This window comes from Typopeltis vanoorti, chromosome 1, assembly GCF_054136105.1.
Source record: "Typopeltis vanoorti isolate ZY-2024b chromosome 1, IOZ_Tvanoo_1.0, whole genome shotgun sequence".
NCBI lineage: Eukaryota > Metazoa > Arthropoda > Arachnida > Uropygi > Thelyphonidae > Typopeltis > Typopeltis vanoorti.
The window spans coordinates 107,651,290-107,672,201 of NC_143549.1; the positions used below are offsets into that span (position 1 = coordinate 107,651,290).

At 34.8% G+C, this 20,912-nt stretch overlaps 1 protein-coding gene across 1 annotated transcript in view; it reads right to left on the minus strand.

Annotated features, from left to right (window-relative positions):
* The window catches only part of zetaCOP (COPI coat complex subunit zeta), a 130,233-nt gene that overhangs the window by 18,105 nt on the left and 91,216 nt on the right, over positions 1 to 20,912 (minus strand). The window contains exon 6 of the mRNA XM_090392628.1: positions 18,137 to 18,227. Within this exon, the coding sequence (XP_090248754.1) occupies positions 18,137 to 18,227 (91 nt within the window). The remainder of the gene's footprint in view (positions 1 to 18,136; positions 18,228 to 20,912) is intronic.

Genomic DNA, 20,912 nt, shown 5'->3' on the forward strand with positions numbered 1-20,912 from the left:
GAATGATCTCATTCTTGCTTATTAGGGATTGTTCCAGACCCAAGACTCTCATTGAACAATCAAGGTCTATGGAAATTCTTTAGCACATTCTTTCACAACAACGTTGTGAACTTCCATCCAGTCCCATAGCCTTATTCACATCAAGATGACAAACAATTATAGACATCCACTTCACTCACCTTCAAGGAATGAACTGGGGTAGTGATTCTCGAACTTCTTACTTTCCTAGAACAGCATCATCATCATCACTATGAAAAACCTTAACAAAATGATCACTGAACAGTTCTATCTTCTTCTTATTGTGCTATCTTCTATCGAAGGTCAGCGACCATCTTGGCGAACAAACTGCGGTCTTGTGCTAATCTGAGCAGTTGTGCACTGCTCTTTCCTGTCCATGTCTTGATGTTGTCAAACCATGATATTCTTTTTCTTCCTCTAGTTCCTTTGCCATCAATTCTTCCTATCAAAATAGTTTGTAGAAGTTGGTATTTGCTGTTTCTCATGATGTGGCCAAGATATGATGTTTTTCGTTTCTTGATTATTTGTACAAGATGTTTAGTTTTGCCAATGGATTTTAAGACCTCTTCATTGGTAATTTTTTCTGTCCATGATATCTTTAGCATTCTTCTGTATAGCCACATCTCAAAGGCTTCGATTTTCTTGATGGTTGTCGCCTTCAATATCCATGTTTCAACTCCATAGAACAGAATAGACCACACGTAACATTTCAGCATTCGGCATCTGACTTCCATGTTTAGGTCTTTATTGCAGAATAGTGTTCTCATTTTCATGAAGGACTGCCGTGCAACTTCAATCCTTGTCTTTATATCTATTTCTGGATCCCACTGTTCATTAAGCCAACAACCAAGATATTTATATCTTGACACTTGATCAATATTTTTCCCATTGAGTGTCAGTTTCATTGATGAGGCTGGATGTTTGCTGATGATCATGTATTTTGTCTTGTTGATGTTTATATTTATTCCCATTCTTTGGCTTTCTATGTATACTCTGTCAATGAGTTTTTGGAGATCCATAATGTTATCTGCAATTAGCAGTGTCATCTGCATATCGTAGGTTGTTAACAATCTTTCCATTTATTGTGATTCCCTCTGGACATTCTTCCAATGCTTTTTTAAAGATTACCTCTGCGTATATGTTGAACAGGAGTGGTGAGAGCACACATCCTTGTCTCACTCCTCTTTTGATGTTAATATCACTGGTGGTAATGTTGTCTAATTAAACGGTAGCTGACTGATTCCAATACAGATTTGTTATTAGTCATGTCTTGTTCATCTAGCCTTATTTGTTGAAGGACTTCTATTAAGTTAGTGTGTCTGACTTTGTCAAATACTTTTTCAAAATCTATGAAACACACAAAGACAGATTTCTGTTTTTCTATGCATTTCTGTATCAATATTTGGGTACAGAAAAGGGCCTCTCTAGTACCAAAACCATTCCGAAAGCCGAATTGTGTTTCACTTAGAGTTTCTTCACTTTTTCTATAAATGCGATTCTGAATTACTTTCAAAAATATTTTTAATGTTTGGCTCATTAGACTAATAAGTCGGAAGTCACCACAGGAATTCGCTTTGGGTTTCTTTGGGATAGTGATAAATGTAGATTTGAGCCAATCTGATGGAAATTCATCACTTTCATATATTTCATTAAATAGTTTTTCAAGAAGTTTGATGTTATCTGGTTCTATTAATTTTAAAAATTCTGTTTGCACACCATCTGGTCCACTGGCTTTTCCTGTTTTACTTGTTCGTATAGCATTCTCTATTTCGCATTTCATGATTGCTGGTCCTTGAATGTTATCTTTTATATTTATAGGCTTCTGTCTAGTATCATTGAAAAGTTCTGTTACATATTTTATCCAAATCTGTGCTTTATTCTCTTCTTCTAGAACTATTTTTCAATTTTCGTCTCTTAGAGACACTATTTGCTTTTTCCTCAGTTTTCCGGAAATTTCGTTGATTTTCTTATACAGATTGAAATTATCATGTTTCTTCTGAAGCAATTCAATTTCAATACATAAATTTTTCATCCAATTTTCCTTGGCTTCTTTTATTTTTTTCTTGATGATGTTATGTGTTTCTGTATACCTGGCTAGGTCTTTGTTTTTGTACATTCTTCTTGTATCAATAAGAGAAAGAATCTCATCTGTCATCCATTCCTGTTGTTTTATATTATTCACATAACCTACTTCTTCAATACTTGTTGTTACAATGGCATTCTTTAAGCTATTCCAAAGAGATTCCACACTTTTATTTTCTTCTATGTTAATCTGTTGTAATCGCAGGTTAAGCTGTGTCTTGGCACTTTTATTTATGTTCGGGTCTTTCAGTTTTTCTACATCAATTTTCTTTTTCTTCTTTTGTGATTTTTTAGCTGATTTTAATGTAAGACGTACTTCTGCAACTATGGGATTGTGGTCTGATGAGATATCTGCTCCAGGATAAGTCTTTGCACTCTTTATACTGCTGTGGAATCTTTTATTTATCAGTATATAATCAATTTGATTTCGGACAATGTTATGTTGGTTATCTTGAGGCGATTTCCAAGTGTACAGTCTTCTGGGTGGAAGTTTAAACCAGGTATTTGCTATTGTTAGAGCTTCTTCCTGACAGAACTGGACTAGGTGATCTCCTCTGTCATTCCTGGTGCCTAAGCCATGTTCGCCAACAATTTCTCCATCACCCCCTCTTCCTACTTTTGCATTGAAGTCACCCATCACTATGTTTATATCATGTTTCTTTGTTAGGTTTTTAATCTCTTTTAGGTGTTCATAAAACTCTTCAACATCTTCTTCACTTTTGTCAGCTGTGGGTGCATAAGCTTGGATGATATTTATGTTAACGGGGTTTCCCTTAAGTTGTAACAGCATTATCCTTTCAGAAAATGGAATCCAATTTAGTACTGATTTATTGATTTCTTCATCTACTATTACAGCTACACCATGTCGATGTTTGTTCTCATCATTCCCAGAGTAATACATTGTTGTATTATCTTGTTGACACTTTCCAGATCCTGGCCATCTTGTCTCGCAAATTCCCAAAATCCGGATGCCCAGCCTCTTCATTTCTCTTGTGGCATTTCTTAATTTGCCAGTTTCATACAGAGTTCTGACATTCCAAGTTGCAATTTTAAAAGTGGACACCATTTTGAGCCCGGAGATTCTTCGCACCCCTGTCCCATTTAAGGGACGCCGGGAACTTGGGGCCAATTGTAAGGGTTTGCTCGCCATGGTGGTTGTTCTGGAGATAAGGTAGAGCAGTAGTTTCTCCGTTTGCTTTCTGCTCCGCAGTATTACAGACGTACACAATATAATCATATTGCCATCTGCAAATCTCTGATCACAAGCTTTTCCGTCATCATTTGGCTTCAACCTTGTGTCAGTACTGACAATGCTGCTTCCCAATGTCAGGGGCAGTGACCCCAGCAGGTGCTTATTTAATGGTGGCACTACTCGCCATGTCACTGAGTTGTCATTGGGCTTTGTGAGGTTTTAAGTGAGACAGAGTTGCTACTTCTGCTCCCCCACGCCCTGATAGCTCAGTCGCTGTTGGTCCATGGCTGCTTATTCGCCAGATTGCTCTGCTTATATCGCAGCTAGCCTCCATATCTGAAGGCTGTTCCCCGATCCGCCACCTGGGGACGCACCCGGTAGTAGTCAGCTCTGCCCCGGGCCGTTATAGTTCTACTATAACTTCTTTTTTACAAGATCTAAATTCAGCAGAGTTACCCTCCCAAAATCATTCTCTCTCTTGCTGGCTCATAACAGAAAAACTACTTAGGATTTTTTCTAGCCTGTTTTGCTAGTCTCCCCTCATAATCTAATTTTACACTCCTTGTTATACTGCCATTCTTGCAGCTTGAAGTTTATAGATTTCATATAAATGTTTGCTTGTTCCAAGTCTATATTTTTCCCATAATCTTCTCTTCTGTAATTCCTGCTTAATTTCCCCATTCATCCATTTAACACCTATTCTGTTAATTCTTTTTTGATTTAGGCACAGTCTTTTATTGCCCATGCCATATTAATCTCTTTTCCTTCAAGTTCCTTTTCACATAGAACTGTTTCAAGCTATTTTTTGAGTCTTCCATAAGCAGTTTTTTGAGTCTTCCATAAGCAGTTTTCTGAGTCTGCCCTATAGCTCTACATGTATCCTCTTATTCTGAATACCTTTGCATGCCTTTTCACCTCCCAGGTACGAGCTATATGATAAAATTACAACTAAATTCTTTTTTTAACTATTCTTTTTACAACTTTTTTACTATTCTATTTACAACTATTCTTTTTTTACCATCTTACACCTAATCATTAAGCCACAATTATGAACTTGTGGTTCACAATGTGGACCACAAGTTCATAATTGTGGTCATAGTCAAATAAAAAAAATAAATAAAAAAAATGCTACTGAGCTCCTAAGGTAAACAAAAAAATAATAATATTGAAACATTTGCAAAGCTAATAATGCTTCTCATGAGCTTCAGTAGCTCGGCCAGTAACAAGAATGCTCTATGATTGGAAAGATCTAAATTTTAATTCCACTTCAACTTGAACTTTCATAAGGACTTGAAGACGTGTCACGTCCTTATAAACTTTCATAAGGACTTGACACATGACGGTGAATAAAGCCAGTCTCATATGGAGATGGCAGGGTTTTTCATCCTATAAACACAAACTAACCAAAGAATATATGCAGCTGATAGATACTGCAGATTATGCAAACAGGATTAACAGACACCTATCATAGCATCAGTTAAATGACTAATGAGTTTGTTTAAATGTGTTGGTTAGACATGCTACTAAAAAAATTTAATGGTTATTCACACAACACAGAAGTAAAATCATTGAATAATTTTATTCAATGATTTTACTTCTGTTTTTCTATTATTCGTTTATTGGAATAAAATTACTGAACATTGAAAATTATATTCTGGTTTCTATAAAGCCATGTTACATAAATTTGACTGATTGCTGAGCTAACACGAAGGGGTAGATGAGATAACACTTGTTAACTAGTTTAAACATTCTGATAAACAGCAATGGATTAAAAAAAAAAGTAAGCAAAATAATATTTTACATAACCTTGATGTTCCACCAGCCCTCTATTTTTAGTACACTGCTTAATATTTCTTTTCAATTAATAGTATGTAATTTTTGCAAAAGAATATTTAAATCTATATATTGTTTCTTATCATATGACAAATTCATACTTTTGATATCTCCTACTTCAACTATTAACTGACAGTGGGGGAGTGATACCAAAAGCATGAATTCATGTGTGCAAAATCAGACCACTACTTTTCAATAGATAATCACTAATTCATGAAATAAAATTGTATGATATATTAAATGAGGCTGAATGCACAAACAGCATTAAGTTTACATTATCAATAATTGGTAAGAACTATTTGATAGTTCTTAATGAAGACAAAGCCATATTTCATTATTACAGAATTTCTTAGAGGCATGCATTAGCTCATGTCAATTTACTAAATTCTTGGTTTTGAATAATAAATACAATACAGAAAAAGATGCAGAGGAAATAAAATGATATTATGGCTCAGACCAAAAATCAAAAGAATGTTTCTGCCATCCATCAAAAATGCTAACATTAAGCAGAATCGAGTTATCATTTTTCTACAAAATGATAAACTGAAAAGTAAATAAATTTATTCATTAGACAGCAAACTTAAATTCACTGTGTGTCAATTATGGAAACAAAGCAGACATGTTGGAAAGTGTTTAATTACTTTACCTAAAACTAAGATAAAATAACCCTTGACAGTTCGACCTTTATATGAAGCTCATCATCAGGAATAAATACATACATATACAAGTAATGAACAAAAAAATGGAAAGACAGCTATCGGACAGCATTATCGGTAGTTGTAATGCAGCATCTATGGTGCAACAAACACAGATGCAGATGATATGCAAATGTACTCTCAATATTCCTAGGCACGTGTATAAAGGCAAACAGAGGACTGCTGCCATTTATTGCATTGCATGTTAGAATGGAATTCCGAGAGGACCTCAGGACCTGGTGTGATTATTGGAGCATGGCTGGCAGATGCATCTGTGACCACAACAGCTGAAATTACACCTTAGTCGAGGAGCAGTCTGAGGTTATGGTAGCATGGCAGTCGGCAGGACAATCAGAGAAATGCAATAGTGGACGAAAGCACTTACTTCAAGAGAGGTACATTCGAGCATTAGTACATGCTGTACCACGAAAAATAGGTGGGCTACTGCTGAGCAATTGTGTGAAAAATTCAACACTGGTCATGAGAAACTCATTTCAACAAAATATCTGTGCTGGGAACTACACAGAGTTGGATATCATGGTCGGGTTGCCTTACACAAAACTTTGATCACCCCCATCAGCATGCATCATCATGTCCAATGGTGCAAAGATCACAAGCAGTGGACTACACAACAGTGGAGAGATGCGATATGGTCCATGAATCCACATTCATGTTTGCTGCAAACATGACAAATATGTGTGTGGCATTAGCCAAAGGAAGCTTACCAGCAAGAGTGCTTGTTTCCAACTGTTAAAGGTTTTGGTGGATTTGTAATGGTCTGGGGAGCATGGCATATGGTGTGGTTCCACTTGCTGTATTGGAAGGCAAAGTAGATGATTCACATTATCTTTTTTCATTCATAAATGATCATCTTCATTCTGTGTTGGCATATTTTTTTCCTAAGCAGCCAGCCACATTTCAACAGGATAATGCTCCCATTCACCAAGCAAATGTGGTCACCCAGTGGTTTGTGGAACATGGTGAGGTGTCCTGTCTGCAATTGCTATCACAATCTGCAAACTTAAATCCTATAGAACATTAATGAGACATTTTGGAGCAAGCTCTCTGGCAACATTTCCCACCCACAAAGAACAAATGCAAATCAATCCAGTTTCTGTCATTAGAATGGTGTAAAATTCCTCCTGTTGAGTTCCAAGCACTGACAGTCTCTCCCTCAAAGAATACAGGCTGTACCAGACACCCACAGCAGATCAACACATTATTAATCAAAACATGTCACTGTTTCCATTTTTTGCCCATCACCTGTATATACACACAAGCTACATCACAATATACTTTAGTAAGCTATAGTGTAACTACTATGTTGACCGTTTATTCTGCTTACCACCACATAACCCTGAGAAAAGAACAAGCATACCGAAATTGTTATTTCAATTATTTTCTTCCATTAACACCATAACCTAACTATGTAAATAAAAGGAAAATTTCATGTTTCATTTTTGGAAAGTAAAATTTATAAAATTGCATATAAAATTTATTAGATAATCTCAGTGCAAGTACTGAACATTTTAATTCAGCACACAATATAAGTAAAAACTGTAAGCAATGAGCAGTTTCACTGCTTACAGTTTTTACTTATATTAACTTAATATTAAAAAAGTTCAAGCACTTTTTTAATATTAAGTTAAAGCTAAAAATTAAAAGCACAGATTCTGAAAATCAGATACTACCTAAGGAATCAAGTCAGAATGCTCTTCAAAATGAAAGAATATTGAGGAAATATTTGACAAAAATAATAAGAGATCATTGGTTTCAAATGTTAAACTTATTCAATGTTTGCTGATTTGCCAATTTTCTTAATACTTAGAAATTCAAGTTTTTTTTTTAATTATTATTTTTTTGTGAAAGAAATAATACTTTTGTCAGATATACCCTCATTTATAAAACAGAAAGAATATAATTAAACAATGATACAAGTCAACTAAATTTACTGACCTGTTTAGGGGCCACAAAGCCTAGGCTGTAGTATAAAATGAAAGAACAAACTAGTGTGATTTGATTTTTCTATAAAATTATAGACTAGAGAGTCAACTGACTATACATTATAGAAACAAAGCCATCAGAAAAAAAAACAACTAAATAATAAAAATTAGAATTAAATTTTCTGAACAGGGGAAACCAAATCAATGAAAATCTTTAATTCTCCTAACAACTGTCATATCATATGCATCTCTGATGTTATTCTTCAAATGAATATTGAAAAAGGTTCTAAAGATCTTTCACGAGTATAATAATGATTTTATATTGTTAAAATTATCTAAATAACTACTACACTAAGGTATTCATCAGAGTCAGGCTTTTAGCTGACATCTGTATGCCTGATAAAGACATTTAGAGATGTCTTAATACAATAGAAGTCCATTATAAATGAGAAATAACAACAGTCAAAATATTAATACAGCTACATCTGGAAAGTTAAAAAAAAATGCCTCAGACTCAAACAAATGCAGTAATTTATGTTGCATTATACCATTTATACCAGAGTAATTTTAGTAATCATAATTTTTACGGCAATTTATAACTGATTAACAAAAGTAAGACACTGATGTTAGTTAACTGCAGGAATATATAATGCTTTGAATATGTTTGTTTAAACATGAGACAAGCATGGTATTACATAGCACAGTGATATCACAGTGTGGCTGGAATTTACATGCGCTGCATTCTTGCAATGTGTATGCATAAAAAAATATTTGTGCAAAGATTTATTAAGACCATATAAATATTTTAAAATTCAGGATGGGTGCACGCTGCGAATGGATAAATAGTAACCAAAATAACAATCTTTTGGATAATTTCACGAAAATAAATTAAAAGAAATCTGAATTGAAAATTTACTACACTCCACATGAGAAAAAAATAAGTTTTCATAAAAAGAATTCAAATGAAAGTTACAGGTAACCAGTAAATCAAGAAATAAACATGACAACAACAAAAAATAAATAAATAAATAAAATAAATAAAAGATTTAAGTAAAACATTAGTCCGTGCAGTTCGCCTAGTGGCTGTGCTTCACAACCATATACCTGCGAAAGGAGTGTCCTGGGTTCGATTCCCATTGCTGAACATGAGGATCTTAAGGATCTTTCTCAGACATAGCCAAGTTAGCCGGTCTTGGGCATGGACAGCAGGGTTTTGCTCCCTGCAAGCAGGCAAACCGACCCCCATGAACACACAAGATACAGCCATAGGATATACCGAGAGGCATAGGGCTAATCACCTTATCCTCGGGACGGGTATGACTTAGAAGAGCTCAGTCAGCTCTGTAAAGGCTAGTAAGGCCTAATACGTAGGGGGAAGAAGTAAAACATTAAGCTTTATCTTAAATCTACAAGAACTTCACAAAGAAAACTACACTGAATAGTGGATGAATTACTGTTTTATTATTAAAAACTTTGCAATGAAAATGCAACTGCAATGCAGAGATGTATTCATAGAACTGATTGTTATTAAGTGATTTGTTGTTCAGTGGATATTGGCAAAAAATATCCCTCACTACACATTGATTTCTTGAGTTAGTGGTAATTTTTTAAAGTTTTTTTTTGTGTTTTATTGTTGTTCATGTACTAAGATTTATTTATTCTTATTACTCATATCATAAAGGTGCATTATTTCAAATTTGTGCATAAATAACGACTGCACTGGATTGTAGGCCTGTCTGGCCACGTAGTTAGTATATCTACTCTCCAACTAACAGATTGTGGGTTTAATCCTGCTGAGGGAGTGGACATTTGTTAATATCTTCAGATAGGGGATGAATTTTTTTGCAAAATGTAAGATCACTACCCTACTTACTGGAAGCCTGAAGTGGCTTGACAAAGTTCCATGTTTTGTTATTAAGCAGAGTTTTTGGATTAAGTAACAAATAAATTTTAAAAAGATACAAAAACATAAAATGGCAAAGCATGACAATTTCTGTCATTGCAGTACATATACACAATGACAAAAATTTACAACATGTGAATTAATAGACAAAGAAGCAAAAAAATAATATTCTTGTATGTCAAACACAATTCATTTCCCTAAAACTGCTTATAACACTCCTCAAAAGTTTTTTGGTATGAATAGATGCTATCATTCATGAAGTTTAATGTCTAGAGATAATTAACTTATTAATTTATGAAGTTAACATTTTGTCTTGGTCACTAAGGTAAAATGCTGTGATCCTTAGATCAATTAACTACCCTTACCAGCCATGTTTTTTTTTTTTTATCATCAATCGTGCAAAACATGGATGCAAAATGTTCCAATGTAAATGAAATATTATTGAGATACCACCAAAATAACAAATAAACATGAAGTTTAAGACAGGTGATATTTCCACCATCATGGCCTGTTGAATGATTAAACCAAAACATGGAACAACTTAGTTTTTGATAAACTGCAAAATTTAAATACTAAATTGCAATTTATTACATAATGCACATCAGTCTCACCACATATGCAATAAGAAACAAATATTACAGTACAAGGCAGGAGGTTCCAGGATGTTACAGCATGATATTTTAAGTCACCTTTAATTGCTCAACAATTCACATTGCATTCATGCAAAACATTCAATAAAGAAATCACACAATTATTATTTTTCAGAAGCATATAAACATTCTGATTCTCCACAGACTAACTATTACTTTATCCTGTAAAATGGCTGTGCACTACATTTGGATTTACTTGTAATATTCAATAATAACATCCTAATGACACATTCATGAGATTGCAGGAAATGACCAAAACATGCCTTATGACAAATAAGGACTTGTTACTAATGAAAAATATTCCTAAATTTAACATAACTCTCCATTGGCCATATATATAAAACTAGACTAGAGGCAGCATTTGTTATCAGTAGCTTGATATTTTAAAACCAGTTGATTTGTTAAAGACAAGGAGTAAAACTGACAGATATAAAAACATCGATAATATTTCAATAGTAGTAAATGCTCAAATTAAAAAAGAAAGGAGTAAGATGTGCAAAGAATAGAATAAAATATCACTTAACATGTTTTAGAAAAAATAGTTAAGCTGAAAAAAATAAGTTAAAATCAATATATTAAGAAAATCCAATCTAAAGAAGAATCTGTCTTTCATAAATGCTCACTTTCTAATACTAAATTACTTAATAATAAAGTCAGCTGAGAGAAAATGGCACTAAAGCATAAGAAAACTGGCAAATGCATACAGAACTGAAATTAGTATAGCCTTGCAAAAAGGCCAATAGATTATAGGTGTATTAAGCCAAACAAAACAATCAAACTTTCTGCAGGATACATCTATGAAATTTGACTGAAGTCAAATTTCATAGATGTATCCTGATCACTGTCCATTTTGTGAAGATGAAAAGCTGCTCTGTCAAATTCAAACAATAGATTTGAATGTAGGAGGGCAACTTGTGTGGAGCTTAACAAGTGATTGTTTTACAATGGAATGAATGTTCCTAACCCATACAAGGTAAGAAATTAAAAAAAAAACATACTTAATGAAGTCTTTTTTATTTTAAACCTGTCAATACCAACAACCTACCAGCCAGGTTAGCTAGGTGAATAAGCTATCTGCTCCCCAGTAGATTCAAAATCCCCACGTTTGTGAATTTTTAAGAAGAGAATTTAACTGCTTGGTGTAAAACCACAAACCTGCTTGAGATCTGAAGTGGCTTCCAAAAGTTCTATGTTTGGTCTCCTTAGCCTGACCATGGTACTAAATGTGTGTGCGTGTTTACACACACACACACACACACACACACACACACACACACACACACACACACACACACACACACACACACACACACACACACAGGAAAAGGCTATAACTGGGTAACTACTCAGTGGAACAATTTAATATTTAACATGTGTGCTGAAATGGAATTTTATTTTGTGCAAAAACCAATGTTAGTTCTAAAAGTTGCCACTAGGGAGATATATGGCACTGCAATACCGTAGGGGGTAATTCAAAACGTCACTAAACATAGGATACACATGGTGCATTGTGTGGTTTCACAATATGTTCAATATGCTGTCCTCCATTGTTGGCAATATGTTTAAACTGCAAAATCACATCCTCAACCTCAGAACATAGAGTTTCACTCGAAATGTTGTGGATATGGCATGTAATGCTGGTCTTGAGATCACTAAGTTGTTTAACATCTTTGAGATGTTTCCCACAGCCAAAGTCACAGGGATTCAGATTTGGTGAGTGCAGGCCACGTTGTACGAAAATGGCAGCTGATGATTCAGTCATTGGTAAAATGGGTCTGAAGAAACTGGTTGACAGGGGGATGGCAATGTGAGGAGAGGCACCATCCTGCATAAAAACTGTTGAATCCAAGCACTGATGCTGTTGATGTGTTGGAATCACCTGATTGGCAAAGAGAGATGAATATTGCTGGCCATTAATATTGCAGGTAATGAGACCAGCAGGACCGAACTCCAAAAAAAAAGAAAAGGTTCGATAATGAATTCTGCTGTAAAACCACACCAAATGGTGATCAGGGAATGAAGCAGAATCTGTTGCACGATGGGGGTTTGCGATTGTCCAAATTCTGCAGTTGTGCATATTCAGCACTGTCCAGATGGAGGTGGGCTTTGTCAGTCTAGAAAATGTTTCATGCCCAGTCATTGTCCAGTTCTGAGCAAGAAACTGCAGGGTAAATTGATTCTCATGCACTCCAGTCATGATTAAGCAATTGCTGAACATTGGAGATCTTGTAAGGATAACAATGCAGAATTTGCCTTACAACTTTGTGAACCGTGCTTATGGGTTAGTATAAAGACTGTGCAATATGCTGTGAGCTGCTGTCTCCTAGACTGCCATCCTCTTTCCTCTAACACTGTGGCTACTTCCTCCACTGTCTGCTGTTTAATGGGCTTCCATCCTCTGTCAGGTTTGACATCTAAGAAACCTGTCTCTTCAAATTTCCAGATCATTTTGCATAAGCCATTTGCAGTCAGAGGACCCATTTTTAATCCCTTTAACAGTTAGATAATCTTCATGCACAATCTTATTACGACCGATGCCAAGACTTCTTGTTGTCAGTCGTGTCCTCCAACTCTTGTATAGGTGACTAAGGCAATCACCAGGAAATATTAATATATCTCCTGGTCTACAGAGCATCCCTCCAGCTGTGCTCAAAACTTGTACATAGAATTAACCATCCTGTCTAAGATAAGTGAACCTTCCAACTGTCATTACAATGCTCTCACCTCAATACTCTTGAAAGTTATAAGAGTATCAACAACCAACATCTTTATTACAGAGACCTATCAGTTAATTACTGATCACTAACATTCGTTCTACAGCAGACTTCCTTGCTCACCTCACCCAGGAAACAGGATATGCAAAGATTTTGAGAAACTCATGATTGTTCTTGATATTTCCAAGACATCTCATTATGTCTGGCATTGAGGTCTTTTCAACAAGCTACCATCTTATGATCTCCCTCCTGCCCTTTGACTTTAACCCTTCTCACTTTTGATAATATTTCAACTTCCATTCATTAACAGTTTCCACTTCTTGGACCAACTTTCACATCTAGCTTATCCTGGGATAAACATACTATGCCAGGATATGCTAAAGAACATAAACAAGAACTGCACAAACATGAGTTTTCTGAATGCTTGAATAAAAAAGCTATCAGTGTACCATCATGTTGCTGGCTTGCAGTGTGTACGAAGTTTTTCATTGTTCCTTTATGCTCTTTAATTGTCAGTTCTTAAAAAGCTTCTATTTCTTAACTTGCCAAAATTCATAGGTTACTTCATTTCTTTGTTACTGGTTTTATTCATGCTTTATTTCAGCTACTTGATAAATATTCCTACATTCACTTATTGGCTCTTCATCTTAAACATTTTTCCAAATTGCATACTATCTTAGCTCATATACAGCAGATAACAGAACAAAAGAAATGGGAGGCAGAATATAAAGAAATGGCAGGAATCATAACTGACAACAGAACACAAAACGTTGGCAGGAAATAGACATAAAACACACACACAAAACATGAAAAAGCATGCATGTAAACAATAATAGGATATACAAGAAAGAAACAGAAGAGTATGAAATTATAAAAATTACGATGAATGTTTAAATTTGAAATTTTTTTTTTTTTTTAAATCTTCCTGTACCTTTTATTCTCCAAAGGGATCATATTCACCTAAACAGCCTCACCATATTCTCCAATATGGAAGAATGTTTAGCTCTAACTTTTAAAGGCTAGTGGGTAGCCAACTCTACCTGTAGCCATCACGTATAGCTGATCCAGGGATATCAATGATTTTTAACAGGCATCCAAAATATGTTAGATAACTGCCACACCTCATGGTTCCAAAGTCTATATTATTATTGTCTTAAATAATGCAAGTACTATAGTCAATTTTCTTAAGTTGTAGGGTTAAAATCAGAGTTTCCAGAAGAACAACCGTACTTGCCTGTACCAGATATTGACTAACTTGGAAAGTGACTGAAGCAACTTCCTCTTCTTAGGAACTTCCTCTGGTGGTAAGAACCATGGATGCAAACACCATTTTCAAAGGGTTACATACAGACCCTTTCTGAAATCAATGTTAGCCTGATGTCACCTGAAATCTTCAGAATGAACTAAATGTGTGCAATCTGCACCATTAAAATCAAAAATAACTTTAACTCAGTAGTCAGTGAACTTTATAACTGGTCATGTTCACTTAAAAACAAGAAAGGGATAAAATTGATGAACAGCTAGCCTGCATTAGTCAGCCTAAGGGGAGGTATTGGCACAGCTGTTGTGAACAAGTCAGCTCCTAACTGGACAGAGACTAAATGATGGACATTAGATCTCATCTAGTTAGGAAGTTGACTTGTTTACACCTAAAGCAGTAAGCAATCACTCTTCCCCTCTCAATGCAGGAAAGCTACTGTTCATCATTTGTGTCCTTTCCCTGTTTCAAAATGGAGGTACCCAATTATAAAGTTGATTGACTGCTGAAGTTTAAGTTATTTTTTTTAACTTTAATGGTACAGAAAGCACAGATTTACTTCACTATGAAGATTTCGTAGTGAATTAAATCTGTATACGAAAGGTAGCTCACTCTTGTAACATCTCTTTCCACATTGGGCATTTGAACACATTTGGGCAATAGATGGGTCATGCCAATTTCAAGCTTTTTTGCATAAAACTTATTTTGAATGGCCTTCATCTTGAAAGTAATGTTTTCTTATTTTGAGTTTATGCGTAACATTTGCTTTAAAAATACTGTGCATGACACAAAATAGGTTGGTTTCTTTATCAAATTATAACACTGCATATTATCTACAAAACTAAAAGAAAAAAAAGACAATCACTGCATTCAGTATCCCCCCCCCCACACACTTTTACTCTCTAGAAATATAGAGCTGCACTTTATATTTTTTGTATTTCAATCTCAAATAAGGTCTCTAATACATTATCAGGGGTTTAGAAATAAATGCAGATTTTGTAAAAATCTTCACAATTCTTTATTCCTCAAGATGAGTTTGAAAAACAAGGTAAGCTTTTCTAATCTTTAAGGATTAGCCAGGCTTTTCTTGGAAATAAACTCTTAGTGTTAAAGAATCAAGGAATTCTTAGAAATTATTAATATTTCCCTTAACTTATTGCTTTGAAATAGATTTTTAGGATAATTTACTGTGTTTGCTGATAAGTAAAATGTTTACTTTGCTTTGCTTGTGGAGTGAGTCATGGTTGTGGAAGGGGATTTATTCACTATATACTGTTTGTCTTAGTGCATAAAAATGAATCCTTCTATATTTTATAAAAATACTACATTTAGTAGTCTCCAATAAAATCTTATACATAGTGATTTGCCTGCTAAGAGCTCGATCAACACATATGTACCTGATGTCATATGTGTTGGGTTTGCCTTTCCATGTAGTCATTAATAAGCTAATTATACATGCAAAAACTATTTATTAATTAAAAAAATCAGCTGATGCCTTTTATTCCATATAGAGAGTAGGTGAGGCCATTTTAGCCCTATCTAACTTTTGGAGACTGAGGGGACAGTTCAATCTCCATCAGTAGCCAATCAGAGATAGCTGGCCCAAGGCTATCACTAATTATACATAGCATCTGGTGAAAAGAGGTAAATGATTCATCTCGTGGTCCCTAATCCTAACACTGTGTTTAGTGTTTGAAAATAGTGGGGGTTTAACAGTCGATTTTATTGAGTTTACAGGATGAAAAACTCGAGTTTCCAGGAGAAAAAAACCTGCTTACCCATGCCAGAGATCGACTAACTCAAGAACCAGTCAAAAAAAGGCTTAGTAAAAATTCTTCTAGTTGGCAACTAGAATAGAATTTACAACACTCTTCGGGCAATCTAGTACTGTGGATAGCACATGCCACTTCCACTGAGCTATAAAACAAACAGTTCCCCATACTGTTTTTTTAAGAGATGCCCTTCAAAAATTTACACCTGCATAACTAGAGTTTATAGGATGACATATAATTCATTCCTTATGAAAGTAATTTACTTCAGCACCCATAAAACTACAATTATAATCCTTTCCTTCATGCTTACATGCTGATCAGAATACATCTTAAAAATTATGGAAAGAACTACCATGTTAGAGTAAAACTTCAGTTTAATATAAACCAAAATAGTGATTATTTTGGTTTATATTAAACTGAAGTTTTATTCTAAAACAGTAGTTTCTAAAATGTTTAAGATATACTACAATTATAAATTATTGAATGTTTATTTGATTGCAATAAATCTATTCACATTCATGCCTATTCTTTCCCTAGTGCCAGTCATATGTAAACGGTTCATATCTGATTAATGCAGACTGAAATAGTTACATATATCTTTAGAAATTTAAAAATACAAACAATTATAGAATTTCCAGAAAGCAAAGCAAAAATATAATTGAAAAGTAAAGTTCTTTCCCTCCTAACATACCCGATTTCTCTAGAAAGTGCATGAAACAACTTGTGTGCATCACAGAGAGCAAAACTATTCGTCACATCTTACCCTATGTGCAAGTAACAAACAATATACACCAGTTTCCATAAATTAAGGAACAAAGAAAAATCATGATAACTTGGGGGGGTGAATGGGAAAAAAAGCATTAGTCAGGTACATTATGTAAAAAGTGAAGTTGAGTCTGGTTCTCATATACAAATAAGTGGTGCTATCAGCAGCATATGCAAATGAGCCACAGCACAAAAACAGGCATTTGGGGTGGTTTTTCCATTTCATGTCTGGAGTGAGAACAAGACATTTTGCAATAACAAAATTCTTGGATATGGCTGCAAGACATCATTTAACTGATGAGTAAGCCACTGTAAGACAAGAGGTCAACAAAAGTCAGGCAAAGGTAACTAAGATGGTTGCATATTGTTTTGCATGTTCACACACTGTGGAACCAATTCCAACAGTTACAAACAGTACCCCAGAGATACAGTGAGGGAAAGCCATGGGCTACAGTAGACGATTGATATCGCTGATTATCTGCTCGCTGAAACAGGAATGCTACCCCAAATAAACTATGCTTTAACCTTGTGTCAGTTACAGGAATGTTATCTGCTTCCACTGTGCATGTAGGCTTCACGAAGCTAGTCTGTATGCTAGGTGACAGGTAGTCTGCAAGTACCTATCCTCATGCCACTGGAGAGAACATATGAAATAGTCCAGACCTCATATCAACTGGACCCAAGACCAATGGAGATCAGTACTGTTCACAGAAAAGCTGATTTGCTCTACAAAGCAATACCAGTGTGCTCTGATCTGGGGAGAAGCAGGGACATGTTATCATCCCTACAATATCTGTGAAAGAGGTATACTTATGAAGGTAGTATGATGGTTGTGGGGGAGGCATCTCACATGGTAGATGCACCAATCTGTATGTGCTTCTTAGCAGAACATGCATGCTGCAACTTATAGAAACTAGATCAAATTATTATGAAAGAGCTAGAAAAATGGTGAACTACAAAAATTTTACTTAATCCTCCAACATTATTCACAAGTCATCTGGCAGACAGCCCATATGGTGCATATGTACATGAAAGCATCAAGCCCTTATAGGATTTGATGCTTTCAGTCTAATTTTTCCACTTATAGTGGAAAAACTTGTCTCGGTGACAGATGAAATATAGGATCAATTAAAATTGCATTTAATTGATTATATGTGCTGTATTCATTCCATTAAAGCTTATAAATGAATACAGCATCTATATTCAATATATTAAGGAAATTTCTTTATATAACCATTCTGAAATCATTCTATGAAATTTCAAGCTTATTATATTTTATAACAGTTAAAAATATATCAAGATATTACTTACTTGGGCTACAGTTTGCTCTCCAAGAGGAATATCATCAGACCTTAATGCAACTCTTTGTACAACTGCATTTGGATCAGCTTCAAGAACAATTCTGCAAAAATGAGAATTGAATGAGACTGATAAGACATATACAGTAAAGTATCAGCATAATGAGCACTTAAAGAGTATTTATAGTCCATCATACTTCTTGGGGATATTAAAAAATAATTCATGCCATACATGTTATACTAGCATGGTGTTGGTTAAGGAGATAGTACCTCTGCTCCCTATATACAGGCTCTGGATTCGAATTTTGTAGCACTCTGAGAATGTCTTTGGGTGATGGATTAATTTCACTGCCTGGTGTGAGACCTATGCTACTATGCACTCGAGGCTGAAGTGGCTAGAAAAATTTCCAGGTTTTATCTTGGGAGCAAGATTTCCAGATTAGCTAACCCTTATTTTGTTCACAGTGCAAACATACAATAAGAGCAGCTTTTGTTTTTTTTAGGTCATAACAGCCATAATGATGGTGCTAGGAAGGAAAGCAGGAAGTAGAAAAATTTCCCCTTCAAAAAAAAAGACAGCTGAAATAAAGAGAACACGGAGTGTGGTTCTTATTGGTGACTTAATAGTCTAGAAATATTCTGAGAAAATTTGAAGAAAAAAAAAGAATTAACAGTTAAAACTGTTGCCTTTTAATTATGACAAAAAAATTACAGGGAGAACATCATTTATTAATTGTATTCCAACATTAAGCTGAAAATAAACAGTAGACAAAGGACAGAAACAATAAGCAAAGTGTCCCAGTTCATAAAATTTTACATTATTCTCACAGATGAAAGGCTGGAGAACCTGCAGTACATCAGTATAAAGTGTGAACTGCAAAACTATTCACATTCTTCATGAAGCTGTAGGTTATAATTTTTTGGAAATGATGGAAGACTAATCTGGAGACTAGAGGCACAGAGAATGAAAATTCTTTTGATTTAAACTTGGATTGTAAATGCACAGTGTAGCCATTAAGTAATTAGACAATTATTATATCAAAACAAAGAACTACATTTGGAATTGTCCATTACACAGATTCAAAATAATCTCCAACTCCACACAACGTTTACATTTGTCATACAGGTGTTCAAAGGCACGGTGAAAGTCCTGAACAGGAACCTCCTTCAGTCTTTGAGTCACACTGAGTTGGATGTCCTCAATGTTGCTGAGGCGCTCCCCTTTCAAGGGGAAATGCTTCCCAAACACTTCATCTGGCAAATAGGGGGATGTTTGATCACACAGATCAACTTCGAAGCCAGGAACTGCTTCACAGGCAGTGCACAGGTGCATTATTGTGCAACAGAAATCAATTGTTGTGGAATAGTTCTTTCCTGACACATTGCATGTGGGTGTACACACATTGCATTACTCCTAAATAATACTGACCGTTCACTGTGGTGCCCTCAGGAACAAATTCACAGTGTATAATTCCAGCAGTGTCAAAAAAATAAATAAAATAAAATAAATAAATAAATAAATAAAATAAAAAAACGACCACTGTCTTGACGCGTGATTTTTGCAATGACTTTCTTCTGCAGTAAAAAGTCCCATTCCTTGCTGTAGTGTTTCATTTTCAGATCAAATTGAAAACAATTTTTATTATCAGTGACAATTCTTTGCAACACATCATGATCTTGATCAACCGATGAAATTTTGACAATATGCAATTCAATGCTTTCTGTGTTGAATTTTTTTTTTTTTCTTCTTGACTATTATTTATAAGACTATTACACTTTTTTTTATATAATGTTCGTCAAGTAGCTTTATTTTATTGTCCTACATGTTTCACCAATTTTTTTCTATTGGCATGTTCAGGAAATACAAACTAGTAAGCTATATGAAGGTAACAAACTAGGTTATAACTGATGGTTCTAATTCATACAAAAAATTAGTATTGAACGAGGCAATGCGCGTGTCTCAGGAACGTGATTTATTCGTTATGGCTCATGATGTAATTGTCATGAAAGTTCATTTCTTTGATGTTTAATGATCTGATTAAAGCTTTCCAAATTTCTGGTAAGGTTAGACCTTAATTCTTGTTTAGGTTTTCAGTTTTACGGGCGACTGTAGCTGCTTCCTTGAAGGTTCTTGAATGGTAGTTATTTTCTACATAGGGCATAAGGCTCTTATCCCACTCAATGTGATGGTTAGTAGAGGCAAAATATTTACCCATAAGTACCTTGCTAAGATTTTACAACAAACACATTCACGTCTCGGATATTTATATTAAAAACTCACAACATTTTATAGATAAAATAAAAAACATCCCTATCTATGAAGAGGATATACTAGCAAGCCTAGACATTACATCTCTGTTTACAAACATTCCGGTGGTTGAGGTCATCAACATCTTAGACAACTTGTTCCCAAGAAACATCACTACTTTGTTCAATCACTATTTAACTTCTATTTTATTTGGCAAAAAACTGTCTACAAACAACTCACCAGATTAGCCATGGGTAGCCCCCTCTCCCCTCCTTGTGCTGACTTATTCATGGAAGATCTAGAAGAAAAATCTTATCCCAGATCATTCCAAAACCGAAAATTTGGTACAGATATATGGATGATATCTTTTTCATTTGGGATCATACGAAAAAAGAACTAATGGATTACCTTAACCAAATCAATAGTTTCCACCATACCATCAAATTCACATTAGAAATTGAAAAAGATGGAAAACTGCCATTCCTTGACATCCTAATAAAGAAACAAACCAATAATAGTATCAACCTATCTGTTTATAGAA